The following is an 18,870-nucleotide window of genomic DNA, read 5'->3' as shown; positions in this document are numbered from 1 at the left end:
TCCTTGCTCCTTTGTCAAAGTTCAGTTGATTGTACTTACGTGGGTCTACTTCTGGGCTGTCTCTTCTGTTCCACTGATGTGTTTGTCTATACAATCAGATTTTCAGTTCAGTTCAGTTGCTCAGTCATGTCCGACCCTTTGCGACCCCATGAACCGCAGCATGCCAGGCCTCCCTGTCCACCACCAACTCCCAGAGTCCACCCAAACCCATGTCCATTGAGTCGATGAGGCCATCCAACCGTCTCATCCTCTGTTGTCCCCTTCTCCTCCCTCAATCTTTTCCAGCGTCGGTATCTTTTTCCAGTGAGTCTGCTCTTCACATCAGGTGGACAAAGTATTGGAGTTTCAGCTTCAACATGGGTCCTTCCAATGAACACCCAGGACTGATCTCCCTTAGGATGGACTGGTTGGATCTCCTTGCAGTCCAACGGATTCTCAAGAGTCTTCTCCAATACCACAGTTCAGAAGCATCAATTCTTCAGTGCTCAGTTTTCTTTATAGTCCAACTCTCACATCCAAACATGACTACTGGAAAAACCATAGCCTTGTCTAGATGGACCTTAGTCGGCAAAGCTTTTTAATATGCTGTCTAGGTTGGTCATAACGTTCCTTCCAAGGAGTAAGTGTCTTTTAATTTAATGGCTGCAATCATCATCTGCAGTGATTTTGGAGCCCAGAAAAATAAAGTCAGCCACTGTTTCCACTGTTTCCCCATCTGTCTGCCATGAAGTGATGGGACCAGATGCCATGAACTTAATTTTCTGAATGTTGAGCTTTAAGCCAACTTTTTCAGTCTCCTCTTTCACTTTCATCAAGAGGCTGTTTAGTTCTTCTCCACTTTCTGCCATTTAGGTGTCTATAATTTTACATGTTCTATAATAAAGGAATGGAGAAGGCAATGGCACCCCACTCCAGTACTCTTGCCTGGAAAATCCCATGGACGGAGGAGCCTGGTGGGCTGCAGTCCATGGGGTCGCTAAGGGTCAGACACAACTGAGCGACTTCACTTTCACTTTTCACTTTCATACATTGGAGAAGGAAATGGCAACCCACTCCAGTGTTCTTGCTTGGAGAATCCCAGGGATGAGGGAGCCTGGTGGTCACATAGAGTCGGACACGACTGAAGTGACTTAGCAGGAGTAGCAGCAGCATAGTAAAGGAAAATAGAAGCTCATGAAAATTCCTGAGGCCCCACATTGCTGGATTAAATTACAGTAGACTGAGGTTTACCTTTGTATCTGTAAACTTGTTTCACAATCCTTTGCTTAATTCTCTGCTTCAGCCAGAACTTTGTGAAGGTGGGAATAGTTAAGATGTAAACTTGATCATGTCATCTCTTCCTTTAAACCTTCCAGTGTCTTACCACCCTCTCAAGATAACTGCTTCCTTGCATGTCTTATCTTTATCATGCTTTCAGGCTCTGTACAGTCACCTTGCTCCTGTTAATACCTCTCCCAATCTAATGCTGCTGGCCCCTCCCCTACTCCAAGCTCCCCAGCCTCTTCCGCTTACAGGGACTTCTGCTGGCCCCTCCCTTGCTTCCAAACCCCTCAGCCTATGGTTATTGGTTCCTGGGAGAGGTTACCCATACCCTGCTTCTGCCTCATTCGCATCTAGTCATGTTTCAGGTCATCATCCCCCAAGGCTTGGTTTCGTTCACCTGCTCTGGGCTGTCAGAGCATCTTATACTTAATCTTCATTGTGAGCCCCATAAGGGAAGGTACTCAGTCTGTTACTTAGCATTTTATTTCTAGGATCTAACATAGTGCCCTTTGGATTGTGTGGGTATTTCATTTCCCATGCTCAGATGTTAGGGTCATAGCATCAGTCTTCCAGCCATCCCTAATGTAGAATGATTACAGGGGAGGCCTGATGTGCTGCAGTTCATGGGGTCACAGAGTCAGACATGACTGAGCAACTAAACTGAATGTAGAATGATACAGACATTGGCATGAATACTCTTTGCTTTTGTCTACAGAAAGTCATTTAAAGTTTCAAATATATATAACTTATAGTTTAAATAAGTAGTTTAGCTCTCTATTTCAGTGCTTAAAACAGCAAGACATGGAATCTAGGGGGCAAATTTTCCTACCCACCTTACTGGTTCACCATGTTCTTTAGCCTGGAGTGGTGTTGCCTGTATAGTCCCCAGGGTTGTCCTGACACTAAGGGGTCCAGGCTTTCTAAATACTGGCCTTACTACATTGTGTGTTAGTTGCTCAGTCTTGTCCAACTCTGTGTGACCCCATGGACTTTATGTAGCCCACCAGGCTCCTCTGTCCATGGGATTCTACAGGCAAGAATACTGGAGTGGGTTGCCATGCCCTATTCCAGGGGATCTTCCCAAGCCAGGAATCAAACCCAGGTGTCCTGCATTGCAAGCAGATTCTTCACCATCTGAGGCCCTACTACATTACCAATATATAAACACAGACAAATATGTGCTATGTTAATATGTAATATTAACCTATTAAATATGTAAAACATTAATCCTGTGAAAGTGTGTGACCTTTAAATTTTTTTTACCCATCTTAATGATACCTATTTTTTTCTCCTAACTTCAGATAATTTCCCTCTCAGCTTTAATGGAAATATTTACAACTTGCAATGTCTATTTTCCAGGGATAATTTTACATTTTTAAGTTGTGACTTTTTCATCAGCAGTTTGCCTTTAGCACTCTTTTATACAAAGTCTTATAATTTATCAAACAAGAAGTTGAAAAGGCTCAGATTTTAGACATCTAAAACCAGTTGGTAATCCAGAGCATGTTTTTCTCACTTCATTTGATCTCTTTCCTTAACATTTAAATTAGATAATTTTTTGTATGAGTAACTCTCTATGAACAGAAGAAAAAACTGTTTTTCGTCTTGGCTGACTAACGCATACAACCCAACCCTGAATTTTTACCCAGTATTTGTCCAGTACACCTGTAAACAGGTCTACACAGTGTTTGTGAATCCAAGCCCAGTTGTCTTATATGATTTAATGAATCATATGATTTAACTCTGGATTTAATGAATTCAGAATGTTCAGAGCCTTGTCACTGCTGGGCACCCTTCTTAGCACCCAGAGGTACCACCCTGGGTCAGGGCCAGGAGAAGACAAGAGCTGTGTGTACACTGTTGTGCGGTCTGCTTGTCTAACCTTTGACGTCAGGAGTGAGGACACTGGAAGAGGCTGGTGACTCCTGTCCTCTTGGAAGCAGAACAAAAGACTGTCTTGGCACCAAGCAGTGGCACCCAGCCTGTTGAGCTGAAGAATCTGTAGGTGTTTAGCTGCCTGTACAGGGTCTTACATAGAGGGACCAGGTATCATCTTTTGTTCAGATAAAGTATTCTTTGTTTTTGTTTTGTTTTTTGCATCAGGTATGAAAATCTCCAACTGCACTGCATTCCAGTCTCTTGGCATAATCCCAGTGGTTCTCTAGTTTCACAGATATGGACTAGATGAAGCAAGCGGGCAAAAGGAGGGGGAGTTGGAAGTGTGCAGTAGTGCTTTCCCCAAATAGCTTTAGGTAAATAAGAATTGATAAGATTATCTCATCTTAGTCTTAGTCATGCCTTCATTCTTTAAAGGAGTCCCTTTGTAATATAGATGGTCCTTATAGTAGTAATACTTATCTTCCTCTAAAATAATTTTCAAAACATCTTGGTACATCAATTTTTTTTTTAATTGGAAGTATGCCCTTCGGACCCTTGAGCAGCACATTAGTGCTTACTCTAGGCCTAGAGCTAGTTCTTCCCTGAGAGCTAGACTCTGGAGCCAGATGGGGTGAATTGGAATCCTGGCTCTGAGACCAGCATGGCACTTACCTCCTTTCCTCTGTGGTGAATAGCATACCAGTGATAACATCTTCATAGGGTTGTCATGAACGTTAAGTGACTAGTACATGTAAATGCTGAGATCACCCCAGGACTACATATACTGGGAGCTTAATAAATGTCTGCTTCACTATATAAATGCTTCAGAATAGTCTTTTATTCCTTTGAAAGAGAGTAGATGGTGGCAGTAAAGATTTACCTTCGTCATAGAAGTTTTATTGTTTAGTTAATATGAAGCTATCAAGGAAGGAAGGAAGAAGGTAATTTAATCTGGAAGATGATGATTAAAAAAACAAAATAGGAAAGTGTAATGCCAACTTTTTAAGTCCAAGTTGACTTTTACAAAGAACTTCCAAGTCTTAAGCTCTACAAAATACTAACTTCTTTCTCTCATGTTGGGAAGATTGATGTAGTCAGGCAATGTCTTTCAGCGTGGTGATCCAAACACATTTCATCACGTGTTTGGCCATGCTAGAGATTTTCACTTCAGCTGCGAGGGTGAGGAAAGGAGGAGAGAAGCAGAGGAGGAGACAGGTAGTGGTGGGGGTGGGGAGGAGAGAGAGCAGGGGTGTGAGAGTGCAAGTGAAATAGATACAAGAAAGAGATAATGAGAATGAATATCAACTAGCTTCGAGCTAGCATTTTACAAAGGATTTTAGCAGCCAAGCACAGAAGTGGCAAACACATCATTTCTGTTCCCATTCCATGGACCACAACTAGTCACATGGCTCCAGCAAACCTGCCTAGGGTGCTGAAGAATCAGTTCTCCCCTATAAAAAGAAGCAGGGTCAACGTTACCATCTTTCTAAATTCCATATATATGCATTAATATACTGTATTGGTGTTTTTCTGACTGACTTCACTCTGTATAATAGGCTCCACTTTCATCCACCTCATTAGAACTGAAATAGATCACCAGCCCAGGTTCGATGCATGAAACAGGGTGCTCAGGGATGGTGCACTGGGATGACCCTGAGGGATGGGATGGGGAGGGAGGGGGGAGGGGGGTTCAGGATGGGGAACACATGTACACCCATGGCTGATTCATGTCAATGTAGGGCAAAAGCCACTACAATATTGTAATTAGTTTCCAATTAAATTAATTGATTAAAACAAACAAAAAAAAGAAGCAGGGTAGATCCGAGCTAGTCCCTAATACAACAGTTAACCATGTAACATATTTCCTGCTAATGGCAGACATTTCCTACAATTAACCTATTTGTACCCTTCACTGTAAACTATTCCTGACATTCTGTATAATAACAGGACCAGCAAAGGACCCAAGAGAATGTACATACATTATGCTTCTTTCTTATTTTAGAAATTTTCAGAAAGTCAGGGAATTTTATGAGACATCTACTTCTGAACATTTTACTGCTGTACAGTTAGCCAAGAGATAAGGACTCTTGGTGACTTTTTTTTATTTTATTTTTAATTGGAGAATAATTACAATATTGTGATGGTTTCTGCCATACATCAACATGAATCAGCCATAGGTATACATATGTCCCCTCCCTCTTGAACCTCCTTCCCCATCCCACCCCTCTAGGTTGTTACAGAGCCCCATCTTAATGGCCATCCTTCACAGGCAGGTTCCTATTAACAAGAAAGTTTTTATGCTTTGTATACCACTGGTAGTCAGTACACGAAAAAAGGTAAAGAAGTTAGTGATCCATTAAAGTATGGGACAGTCTAAAAGTAGACTTTTTTTTTTTTTTTTTTTTTTTTGCTGCCCTTTAAGGCTCACTACTGTGGGCAGTGTTTGTACCCAGCTCTGATAGGAATGAGTACCTCGTATCACCGAATAAATTGATATATTCCTGCAGATTTATTAATAATACTTCACATGAGCCATTCTTTTGGATCATAATTGGCCTTTACACATGGCAAGCAGTTTATTTTTAAGAGCAAACCCTGGGAGAGTTTATAACTACATGGACACACCTCAGGGCCATGCTTAACTAAGCTTCAGGTTAATGTATACCTGACACTTTGCAGTGTTTCATAGTTATTGGAACGAGTTTGAATCCCATTTCTTCTGCCAAGTTTCAGATGTTTGACACCACTAGGAAGCAATATAATGTAATGGTTGGCCATGTGATCTGTAGTATCAAATTGAGTTTGAATCCCAACTCCACCATTCAATCAGTATATGACCTTGGAAACTTTCACTGTTTGCTATGGTTGCCTAGGTATTTCTGATAGCAAATATTTCTGACTGGGTGGCCTAAACAAGAGATTTATTTTCTCACAGTTCTGAAGGCTGGAAGTTTAAGATCAAGGTATTGGAGGGTTGCAGGTGAGAGCCTCTCCCCTTGGCTTGTCACTGGCCGTCTAACCATGCCTTTACATGGTCTTCCCTCGGTATCTCTCAGCATGTGAGCTCCCAGACTTGGGTCAAGGACACCACTAGCCTCACTGACTCAGTCCTTTGTTCCCTAGCAGGTCAGCTGCCCAGTCTTGCCAGTTTTTCTTTTGAAATGACCCCAAAATATTTGGCTTTTACAAATAGTAACAGGTATGAGGATTGTCACATATAAATAAATGAAATAATTTTTAACTGACTATAAAATTATAGGTATATGTACTATTATGATCATAAAGTCTGAAATACGTCTTATAGGGGTTGGTGGAACATATTATAAGTAATTAGTTGGTTGCCTAATTTTTTTCTATAAATCTATGTGTGAAAGAAAGGAAATAGCCAGCAGTGACAAAAAATATCCTTCCCTATCAGACCTGTGAAGAAGGCCTCCATCTTATTAAATCACCACTTTGTACACATTGTACACCTTTTATAATCATATTGTACAACCTAAATATATACAATTTTTGTTTGTCAATCATAATAAAGCCAGGAAAAAATGAAGTTGCTGTTCACTGTTAAAAAATAATAATAATATGTAGAATAATGCATTAGCGTCTCTGACTTCTGTTTTCCCTCCATTCTGGTCATTCTGTTGTTACATTTTTCTTCCTTGGTTCTTATGTATCTCTTTTCGGAACATATTCTGAAAATTTGAATTTTTTTACTTGGTTTTATTTAATTTTTAATTTAATTTTTTTTGGACAGAAAAGAACAAGTTAGTACCTTGTATCAAAACATCAACCTCGTGGAGCCAAGACTGATTCAACCATATGAACATGTTATAAAGAACTTTATCCGTGAGATCAAACTTCAGAGCACAGAAATGGAAAACCTGGCCATTGCAGTGAAGAGGTATTAAAGTCTTTCCTCTCTCCATGGCAGAAGGGGTCCTTTAACTGACTCTCTAACCTAGTGGCACAAGATGAAACACATTATCATGTTATGATACAGGGGGACTACCCAAACCTGAGGAATCTGGAGCCTTCTGAACTAAGCCAGCACGAGGGAAGCTGAGTCTGGCAGTACTTTGTAGCGTCAGCCAGCAGTCTATCAGCATGTCCCCATGATCCTGTCATATAAACCTTTCAAGGGCTGTGATCCATATGGAACTGTTCAAAGAGTTTCATTATCTTATATCCAGCCACTTGAAACCTACAGGAAACTTTTCATCCAGAGAGAGGCAGGCAGAGACTCTATTTGAAGCCTGACCTTGTCACTGACAGGGGAGTGACTCTGGGTGGGTTGCTTCTCTCCCTTAGTCTCAGGTTCTGCAGCTGCAAAGTGAGGCTATAAATTTTCACCTCCTCAGGGTGTGGAGACTTCATGGGTGAGTCATGGGTGGGGCCCTTGGCACTGGGCTTACCACATGGTGAGTGCTCAGCAGTGCTCCTTTCCCTCTCTTTAGCCCTCCTCACCAGCTTAAACTGAAAGTCTGAAAACCTCTAGCCCCTGACTCTCATCAGACAGTTTATGAGAAAGCCACAGCTGGCTCACACAGACTTTTTTAATGGTTTTAACAGCAATGCAGTGCCAAAGAAAAATTTATATTTGCAATGTAAATATAATTTATATGTTGCAATCCAAACATCAGTGAAAACACACTCACTCCCTGAATATATATGTACCCACACAGATACATGAGACACACATAGATATACACATTCACACAGGTGGCCTGTAAGGATAGTCCTGTGTAAACCCATCGGGAAGAAAGAATGGCATTCTCTCCCCTCTGTTCTCCTTCCCAGCCAGGCTGCTCTCCACTGTGGAGGGAGTGGAACTCTTGGTGCGTCGCTCCCCTCTACTTCTGTGCGTGGGATCCGAAGTCAGGCTCTGGTCTAAACACAAGGCCTCTTAAAGGCCGCTTCTCTGAGCTGACAGAAACCTCACTGAGGTGTTTAGGTGACTCCTGTAAACATTCTCTTACCTTCTTGACTAAGGACCATCCGTCCTCATGTGTTTTGGGTTGGGGCAGGGCCTCAGGCTTTTCACTCCACCCTTGCATCTGAAGAAGGGATTCCCAGTGTCCTAGCAGGAGCCCTGGACTAAGGTTAAAGTGGGCATCCCCAACATGCTGGACACGTTACTGGGAGTTGTGTCTTACTGCCGTGAGGTCGCAAAGAGTCGGACATGACTGAGCGACTAAACTGACTGACTGAGTCTTACTGGGGCAAACAATGTGTCATTATAGACTACCCTGATTTAACCCTCCAAAAAAAAAAAAAAGATAGAAAAAAAGAGTTTTTCAGAAGTGAAGAAGGCAGAGAGGACACATTCGAGAGCAGTCATGAATGCCCAGATGTTTGGCACTGGATGTCTAGAAGAAATGGCTGAGGAAAATGAACATATAAAGGGAGAAACAAACATGTGGCTTAGCTGCTTACAGTCCCAGAGCTCACCAGTAAAACCTGAAAGTTTCTGTGGAGATACACGGTGCCTGCATTTGAAATAGCAAGTGTTTTAAACAGACTAAAACTAGATGACAGTCCAGACTTGGTTAACATAACCTCAGCAGGCTGTAAGGTGAGGAGGAAGGTAACGGGAGCCGAAAACAGTGATAAGTCACCCAGAATTTTACTTTGGGGTCTTCCCTTCACCCATCAATGCTTGTTTGGAACCTTATGAAGAAATTAAACTAATGAGAAAATTGTATGAGAGGGAGTAAATGAATTAAAAGCAGGTAGGATGGTGTGGTGGAAGCCATTAGTCTGGAAGACAAAGGCCTTCTACTGAATCCTGTTTCTCCTTTTATCAACACCACATCATTGGGGCAAGTAAATTGACTCTAAGTCTCATGGTGGCTGCTTTCAAGTCACAATCTAGTTGAGTAGACAAGACATATGCAGGTGAAAATTTAGATAATTGGACATCGAGCTGAGATAGAACAAAAATAAAATTTAGGGCTTAACCTGAAGCCTCAATTATTGTAAAGTGACAGATGTCTTCATACTGGACAATTATTAAATAAAACTATCTGAACATCATCTCAAAGAAATTTTCCTGTTTCTAACTTTCTAGCAGTTCAGTATGCTCTGCCGCCATAGAAATAAGATTTATTATATTCATAAAAGAAATAGGAATTTTCTAAAGGGCAACAATATCTACATTGCAAAACTTTAGGAAACTGACTAGAAATAATTTTTGAGATCTTTTTTCCCACTTAACTATAGCATATAGCATTGTGTGTTTCATGTAATAAAATTTCAGAATTGTATGTATCCATGGAGGGTTTTTTTTTTTAATCCAGTGTTTTAGCTCAGCAGCAAAAAAGATTTTCAGTGTTGTGGCTCAGCAGCAAAAAAAATTTTCAGAATTTACTGAGAGCCTCTCAGTAATCTGGTATCTTTCTCTGTTCTTTGTTACAGTATAGTTTGATACCATTTAATCTATTCTGTTCCATTTATTTAATATCTAGTTTCAATGTCCCTTTACACCCAGCTGGTCAAATTGCCAATCTCACTTTATTATGTGGAAGGAATGGGGAATATTATTTTAAATGGTAGGTTTCTCATCTGTAAAATAGCTTGAAATAGCTGAGGTCAGAATTTTCTCTTCATGCTGCAAGGCCAAGAGTATAATGAAAAGGTGTGTACCCTCTTGAATTTCAGAGCCCAGGACAAGGCAGCCATGCAGCTGAGTGAGCTGGAAGAGGAAATGGATCAGAGGATTCAGGCTGCAGAAAACAAGACACGGAAAGATGTGAGTTTGTGGGCCCGGCCTGTTTATGCGATGAATCCTTGGACTACCTTTTATGTACGGGGCACGGGGCATTCTCTGGGTACAGCACATCCAGGTTGCCACAGGCACTCTCAACAAAGGCTTTGTTGGTGCTGGTTTTGAGGGGGATAGATGAAGGAAAAAGAGACAGAGAGAAAATAAGCAGTCAAATACAGGGGCTAATTTCAGATGGCAACAAGCTCAGTACAGAGTGAAGTAAGCCAGAAAGAAAAACACCAATACAGTATACTAACACATATATATGGAATTTAGGAAGATGGCAATGACGACCCTGTATGCAAGACAGGAAAAAAGACACAGATGTGTATACCAGACTTTTGGACTCAGAGGGAGAGGGAGAGGGTGGGATGATTTGGGAGAATGGGAATTCTAACATGTATACTGTCATGTAAGAATTGAATCGCCAGTCCATGTCTGACGTAGGGTGCAGCTTGCTTGGGGCTGGTGCATGGGGATGACCCAGAGAGATGTTGTGGGGAGGGAGGTGGGAGGGGGGTTCATGTTTGGGAACGCATGTAAGAATTAAAGATTTTAAAATTTAAAAAAAAAATAAAAAATTAAAAAAAAAAGAATAATTAAAAAAAAGAGAGAGATAACTGAGAAAAGAAAAAAATAAATAAAAACATCCCTTAGTCTATAAACCTAAAAAAAAAAAAAAAAAGAAATATCATGTGTGGTAGACAGGCTGCTTCAGACTTGGAGGTCAGGGGCCTCCTTGAACAGGGGACAGGAGAGCTGAGGCCTAAAAGAGAAGGCCGAACCCATCTTCTTAGAGGAGGTTGGCTTCACCCTTAATACCACTGTCTCTCAGCCCATGGCCACTACTCCTTTAAATCTAAATTACAAGGACATGCCTGGGGTCCAGTGACTAAGGCTACAAGCTTCCAATATAGAGGGTCCAGGTTTGATCCCTGGTCAGGGAACTAGATCCCACATGCTGCAACTAAGACCTGGGGCAGTCAAATAAATAAATAATATAAAGTAAATAAATCTAGATTACAATGAAGTTAAAACACTCTATTACGGTGGGATATGCTTTTATTTATCAGTACAGGAACTCTCATAGTTGGAAGTTGGGTGTTACCTTTAGTGACTTCCATAGGAGAAATAATTGTCTTTCTTCGTTATAAAGTATATTTGAGTGATTAATGTTTACTGAAAACAGAAAAGAGACATATTTCTTTTGAGTAGCTAACGTTAGGTTGAACATTCTCTTTTTCCTGTTTATTTTCCCCATTAACTCTGAGAAGGAAAAAATTGAGTGAGAAAGACCTCTGATAGACCTGCAATAGAGGAGATCTGGGTTCGATTCCCAAGCTGGGAAGATCCCCTGGAGGAATGCATGGCAACCCACTCCAGTATTCTTGCCTGGAGAATCCCATGGACAGAGGAGCCTGGTGGGCTACAGTCCAGGGGTCACGAGAGTCGGACAGGACTTAGCAACTAAACCGCAGGGCTTAGTTTGCCTCCCAGCTCTGCCCCATCTCAGTTAGGTGGCACTGGAAAAATCACCTGACCTCTGAGCCTTTGTTGTTCCAACTTTAGATAGGATAAGCCACCAACCTGCTTTAAGGAGGGTGGAGCCTGATGGTCTATATGCATGCCTAGCCTAGTGCTGAGGCGTGGTAGGGGCACCATGGCTGTTACCATTCTCCTCTTCCCATTGCTCTGCATACCTTATGACCTTTCAGATTCTTCACCTTGCTTTGCTTTACCACATATATGCCTTCAGGTCTCTTTGTTCTCTTATCTCTTAAGAACGTGTTTAATAACTGTTTGGATATCATGTCATGTAAATGGCTCAGAGTCCATGGTCCAGGGTTAATGTAATGGTTATCTCATTCTTTTGTTAGCCCTTTATCTTTCTAGTCTAAAAACAACAACATCCTAATTTTTCTGCCTTTCCCCTCTCCAGCCATTTAATCTGCACTCATTCATTCATTGCACATATCAAGCACATGTTTTGTTCTGCAGTAAATCTCTGCCTCATCCAGCTAAGCATTTCCCAAATTGGTTGTTGGTAATGGATACCCAGGCTTCCCAGGTGGCACAGTGGTAAAGAATCCTCCTGCCAGTACAGGAGACAGAAGAGATGCTGGTTTGATCCCTGGGTGGGGAACTCCCCTGGAGTAGGAAATGGCAACCTGCTCCAGTATTCCTGTCTGGAAAATTCTGTGGACAGAGGAGCTTGGTGGGCTACAGTCCATAGAGTTGCAAACAGTCAGACATGACTAAGCACACACTAGCACACAGTGGATACCTGACCACAGACCACCCGTTATAACTTCATGTTTTGTTCATTATAACATCTTCCTCGCTTTCCTTGGCTCTGGTACAGGGGTGGTGCTTACGTGGCATCCACAGCAGCATTGCTGTGTCCCACAGAAATGGCATAAGCAGCCAGTGAGTCACTGCACAGACACAGTCTCTGAAAACCTCAGCACACGCTGCCAGCAGAGCACATTTGACCGTGGGATGACACCTATTTGTTAGTCTGTCCCAGTCTCCTAGTCTGTCTGGAATAACATGTCTAGGCTGATTGAAGACTTTCCATAACTTACCTCTACTAAGCATGTCTCGCCTGGCTCTCCACGGCTCATTGCTGTGCTTTCACTCCAGCTGTTTTCTTGGCCTGGATGACTCCTTTCCACTTTCCTAAATTTTGCAAAGCTCAGAGAAAGCCTTCCCTTCTCCCCAGTGCCATGCCATAGTCCTCCAGCCACATTCACCTCCTCCTGACCTTGACTGCTCTTGCACAGGTAGTGTTTAGCCCATTGTGTCAATTAGAGTTTTTAAAAAATAAATGCTCTAACAGCTTTATGGAGGTGTAATGGGCAGGCAATAAACTGTATATACTCAAGGAGTAGAATATGATGAGATTTGTGTATATACTGAGGAACCACCATCACTGTCAAGATAATGGTTACATTCGCATACTGCTGGTTTCCATGCCCCTGTGTCATGCCTGCCTCTCAGCCCCTCCTTGTCAGAACCATTTGCTGTCTTCTCCAGTGAAGCATCTGTCAGAATCTTTTGTTCATTTTTAAAACTCCATTTGGTTGCCTTCTTTTTTCTTTCTTTTTTTTTTTTTTTTTTTTTTGCCACACCACAGGGCAAAATGTGTGGGTTCTTAAATCCCCAAACAAGGATCAACTCTGTTCCCCTCACAGTGGAAGCATGAAGTGCTAACAGCTGGGAACCAGGGAAGTCCCTGGTGGTTTTCTTATTATTGAGTTTTAGGGGTTGTTTATATATTCTTATCTGTAAATATTTCCTCCCAGACTGTGACTTATCTTTGCATTCTCCTAACAGTGTCTCTAAAAGAGTAGACATTTTGGGGGTTTTTTTCAGTGCAGTTTGTCAGTTTTTTCTTTCATGTATCCTGCTTTTGATATTTGAGAAATCTTTGCCTAACCCAAGGTCGCAATGATTTTTCTCCCATGTTTCTTCTGAGTTTTATTGTTTTAGGTTTCATATTTAGGATCCATTTTGCAAGGCATGGATCAAAGTTTGTATTTTTTTGCATGTGCATGTCTAATTGTTTCAGCCCATTTGTTGAAAATACTGTCTGTTCTCGGTTGAACTGCCTTTGCACTTTGTCCAAAATCATTTTTCTTTATCTGTGTTGAGTTTATTTCTGGGCTTTCCATTCTGTTCCATGGGGTCACAAAGAGTTGGACACGACTCGGCGACTGAACAACAATGGCAACAATGCTGGTATTGCATTGTCTTGATGACTGTTTCTTCATAAATAACTCTTGAAATCAAGTAAAATTAATTCTTCAACTTTGTTCTTTTTTAAAGTTGCTATTTTAGGTCCTCAATTTCCATAGAATCAGGTTGTTGTTTGTTGTTTAGTTGCTAAGTTGTGTCCGACTCTTTGCAACCCCATGGTCCGTAGCCTTCCAGGCTCCTCTGTCGATGGAATTCTCCAAGCAAGAATACTGGAATGGGTTGACATTTCCTTCTCCAAGACTCAGGTTGTCAGTTTAAAAAAAAAAAACAAAACAAAACTCTGCTGGGGTTCGGCTGGACTTCATTGCATCTATAGATCAATTGGAGGAGAACTGGCATCTTAATAATAATGAATGATCCACATACTTAATATATTCTCTGTTTATTTAGGTCTTATTACACTCAGTTTTACATTATAAACTTAAAACTTTACTGGAATACAGAACACAGGATATAAAATTCCATAATATGTTAAGAGAAAAAGAAAATTAAGAGCTATTTAGGCTCATGAGAGCTACAGCCCCTGACCTCCAAGGGTGCCCTTTTGCCATTCTCTGTACCAGGGGCAATACATATGAGAAGTACCAGCCTGTAAGCAGCACTTTGCATGGAAATTTGCAGTTGGTGTGATTTGTATTTAGATAAGGGAAACAGTGGAAACAGTGTCAGACTTTATTTTTGGGGGCTCCAAAATCACTGCAGATGGTGACTGCAGCCATAAAATTAAAAGACGCTTACTCCTTGCAAGAAAAGTTAAGACCAACTTAGATAGTATATTCAAAAGTAGAGACATTACTTTGCTGACTAAGGTCTGCCTAGTCAAGGCTATGGTTTTTCCTGTGGTCATGTATGGATGTGAGAGTTGGACTGTGAAGAAGGCTGAGCGCCGAAGAATTGATGCTTTTGAACTGTGGTGTTGGAGAAGACTCTTGAGAGTCCCTTGGACTGCAAGGAGATCCAACCAGTCCATTCTGAAGGAGATCAACCCTGGGATTTCTTTGGAAGGAATGATGGTAAAGATGAAACTCCAGTACTTTGGTCACCTGATGCAAAGAGTTGACTCATTGGAAAAGACTCTGATGGTGGGAGGGATTGGGGGCAGGAGGAGAAGGGGACAACAGAGGATGAGATGGCTGGATGGCATCACTGACTCGATGGACATGAGTCTGAGTGAACTCTGGGAGTTGGTGATGGACAGGGAGGCCTGGCGTGCTGTGATTCATGGGGTCGCAAAGAGTTGGACACGACTGCGCGACTGAACTGAACTGAAGATAAAGTAGTAGTGTTAGTCACTCAGCTGTATCCAGCTCTTTTGTGTCCCGCATGAACTGTAGCCCACCAGGCTCCTCTATCCATGAGATTCTCCAGGTAAGAATACTGGAGTAGGTAGCCATGCCCTCCTTCAGAGGATCTTCCCAACCCAGGGATCGAACCTGGATCTCCTGCATTGCAGGTGGATTATTTACCATCTGAGCCACCAGGGAGGCCTTGGAAAAACAGTGAACACACCAGGTCTTCCTGAGTCCTGATAACATGATGGGACTCAGGCAAGTGATGGGGCCCTTGGCTGAGCCAGAGCTTTTCATTAAACATAGCAGTATTTAATTAGCTAGTTAATCGATGTGCTACAGCCCTCTATCACAATCAAGTAGTGGCCTTAGAGGTGTCACCCCAGGTAATGTGTATATATAGGTTGTAGGATTCTGCAGTTCCTTCACTCTTGTAGGTTTCCATTCTGGAAGTGCTGGGCATCTTAAGTTTGGTTACTTCCCTTATGCCTTCTCACCATGTCTGTGTAGAAGATTTGGGATCAGCCTTCATTTCAGTTCAGTTCAGTTGCTCAGTCGTGTCTGACTCTTTGCAACCCCATGGACTGCAGCACACCAGGCCTCCCTGTCCGTCACCAACGCCCGGAGTTTACTCAAACTCTTGTCCATTGAGTCGGTGATGCCATCCAACCATCTCATCCTCTGTCGTCCCCTTCTCCTCCAGCCTTCAGTCTTTCCCAGCATCAGGGTCTTTTCCAATGAGTCTGCTCTTCACATCAGGCAGCCAAAGTATTAGAGTTTCAGCTTCAACATCAGTCCTTCCAATGAACATTCAGGACTGATTTCCTTTAGGATGGATTGGCTGGATCTCCTTGCAGTCCAAGGGATTCTCAAGAGTCTTCTCGAACACCACAGTTCAAAAGCATCAATTCTTTGGCATTCAGCTTTCTTTATAGTCCAACTCTCTTGGTTTGACACAAAATGTTTCTCACCTATAGTATTTTGAAGAGCCTATTTAAATCAACAAATTGGTTTTGTTGTGTGTGTGGTTTTTTTTCCCAGGAAAAACGCAAAGCTGAGGAAGCCCTGAGTGACCTCAGGCGTCAATATGAAACAGAAGTGGGAGACCTACAGGTGACGATAAAGAAACTCAAGAAGGTAGGTATAGGGCAGCTCGACTGAGGGATAACTTCAGTATCTCAGTGTGTCTAAATTTTTAGCAACTAAAAACATAGGGAATCATATTGAAGCTGTGGATGGATCAGATATCAGAATCAAATTGGACTCCTTGGCAAGAATTTTTTTAAAGGCCTCAATTTCTTTTTCTACGGGCAGCATATCTTTTGCATAGATCTAATGGATGTTTCTGATCCCTTGAACAGTTGTCCATCAAACCTCAGTTTTCTTTCCATGTCTTTACCAAGTGCCCTTGAGTCCCATGTGTCTGGTGGACTGTCTTCTCATGACAGCAGCAACAGTCTTTCCTGGTCATGTAGTCCTTCACCAGCTTACTACAGGTTACATGTATTCACTGGATATTTATTAAATGAAATGAATATTTCTCTTCTCTGTAGCAAGTTCCAGATCTAGAGGACCCCTGATCAGAGCACAGGGTGGGAGAGAACCTGTTGAAATGAAAGCAAAGGTGTGATTGGTTTTGGCCTTTGTTCTATTTGTTTTCTAAAGATTAGGGTCCATTTTACTGTGTGGTGTGCTGGTAGGTGTTTAACAACAGGCTCTGGAGGAATTCCCCTGTGGTCCAGTGGTTAGTACTCTGAGCTTCCCTTGCAGGGGTTGTGGGTTAGATCCCTGATGGGGGTAAGATCCCACATGCCATACCTGGCACAGCCTGAAAAAAAAAAAAAAAGCAGGCTCTGGAAAGGGGAGGAAAGAAGGAGGATTTCTGATATTTGCCAATTTCCATAGTATAAATATTTCCACCATTACCAATTTCAAGCTGCCAAGTTGACATCACTGAATGCAGTTTGGGAAGTCTTGCTTAAAATAAATAGGCTCTCACCTGCTGATATACATTTTCTCCAGCAAAGTATTGGATTCACTTCCTGCATGTGGATTGTCTCCATAACTAATAGAAATATCTTAGCTAAAATGAAAACAGGTACTTAAGAAATAGTCGTCCCTGCAAGTGGCACTGTGAATGTGGGCACATCACTTTGCTTCTCTTATCGGTCGTACGATAACCTTTAATGCTCCTTTCAGTGCTCATACTGAATGAGATTAAGTGACAAACGTATTTTGTGGGTTATTGTAATTTAAACCTCTGACATATTAAGAATTCTCCCCAGCATTCTTCTTGGAAAAGTATTATCAATGTCAACCTTATATGTGATTTCCAGAGGTCATTAGACCATAATACAATACTTGTATTACAGAATTTGATTGAACCAATCCTTTGCTTTATGCTAGAGTCATAGATTCTCCTAGTCCCTGTCCTTACTTATTTCCATGTCATCCCAAATCATTATACTAAGATAAAGTTTGCAAGAGGAGACACAGAGGGACTTCACTGGTGGTCCAGTGGTTAAGAATCTGTCTGCCATTGCAGGGGACACGTGTTCAGTCCCTGGTCCGGGAACTAAGATCCCACATGCCATGGGGCAACTAAACATGCAGGCTGCAACTGCTGAGTCCAAGCACTCTGGAGCCTACCCACCACAACAAAGATCCCACATGCACAGCTAAGACCTGACGCATCCAAAAATAAATAAAGAAATATTTTAATAAAAAAAGAGGAGACACAAGAATTTCTTGCCCTCATACAACATAATGATAAAGACCAAAAAGGCACTGAACAGTAAGAGTCAGGAGTGATGAGACCTGAGTCTTTATCGAGGCTGTGCCAATTCCTTCCTGTAACACCTAGGACAGTTGGCTTCATGATTCTGATGGTTAGCTTCTCATCTGTAAAATGGGATTAATAATAAACTGTCCTGTCTAACCATAATAACTGATGTTTTATTGACTGTGTAGCTTATTAACCTCTTCTTCATTATTTAAGAAAATTGAATTCTCAAACTTTTTCTGAGGAAAGTATAAGTTTCCCACTTTTACCACTGAGGACATTGAGTTCCAGGTTTAATAGCTTGTTCAAAGCCTAACCTCAACTGCCAGTGGAGCAGTAGCCCAGACACCTGCATCCACCACCAGTGAGTGGGGCACTGGGCAAACAGATGCAGGCTATATCATCAGTGCTTAAAGTAAGGACTGAGTCTGAATGCCTGAGGGCAATCTGAAGAAGCTAACGTGAAGTGAGCAACCCAAACTGTGGGATCACCAGAGAGAGAAAAAAAAAAAAAGAGAACTTTCCCGCAAAAGCTCTAATGTTCAGCCTAGCCCACTCACAAAACAATGGATTGAATGAATAGCAAAAGAGAGCTAGCTGACTGCACACAAGCCCCTTCGCCCCACCCTCCCGGAGGCAGGCATGTGACAGCCAGAGCCGGAAGGCAAGGGGCTGCTACAATCTCAGCCCCAGAGACAGCATCTTCCACCAAACTGTGAGCATGCTTCTAGTTGCTAACCATGTCTTCATGGGATCCTGGATGGACAGGATTGACATCTGCCAGGAGGGTTGCAGCCTGAGATCAGCTCCCCAGAGGAGACACATGGCACATCTGAGATGGTGCTCTCACAAAGCACCCTGAGTGGCTGGGACCAGGGAGGTGATTAAGATGCACAGTCCCCCAGGACAGTGCTCTCACCAAGCACCTGGTCACTTGAATTGCTCGGACCTGGGAAGGGTGCAAAATGCACACCAATCTATGTCTATGCCCTTGCAGAGTACACAAGAACCTGACGGACTTAGACCTGGGAAACGTATGAAATGTAGGTCCCACTTCAGACAATGCCCTTGCAGAGCACCCTGGAGCCTGAGCAGTATAGACCTGGGAAGCACATGCTACCTTGAGCTGTGGCAGA

The 18,870-nt window shown here is 42.2% G+C and overlaps 1 protein-coding gene across 2 annotated transcripts in view; it reads left to right on the top strand.

The window, feature by feature from the left end:
* Positions 1–18,870, top strand: part of RASEF (RAS and EF-hand domain containing) — an 88,579-nt gene that overhangs the window by 25,314 nt on the left and 44,395 nt on the right. For both annotated transcript variants that reach the window (XM_018052404.1, XM_013966147.2), the window contains exons 2-4: positions 6,896–7,042; positions 9,799–9,889; positions 15,994–16,089. In XM_018052404.1, coding sequence (XP_017907893.1) covers positions 6,896–7,042; positions 9,799–9,889; positions 15,994–16,089 — 334 coding nt within the window. The remainder of the gene's footprint in view (positions 1–6,895; positions 7,043–9,798; positions 9,890–15,993; positions 16,090–18,870) is intronic.

This window comes from Capra hircus, chromosome 8, assembly GCF_001704415.2.
Source record: "Capra hircus breed San Clemente chromosome 8, ASM170441v1, whole genome shotgun sequence".
In the NCBI taxonomy this organism is placed as follows: Eukaryota; Metazoa; Chordata; class Mammalia; order Artiodactyla; family Bovidae; genus Capra; species Capra hircus.
This window is presented reverse-complemented; position numbering and strand designations above follow the sequence as displayed.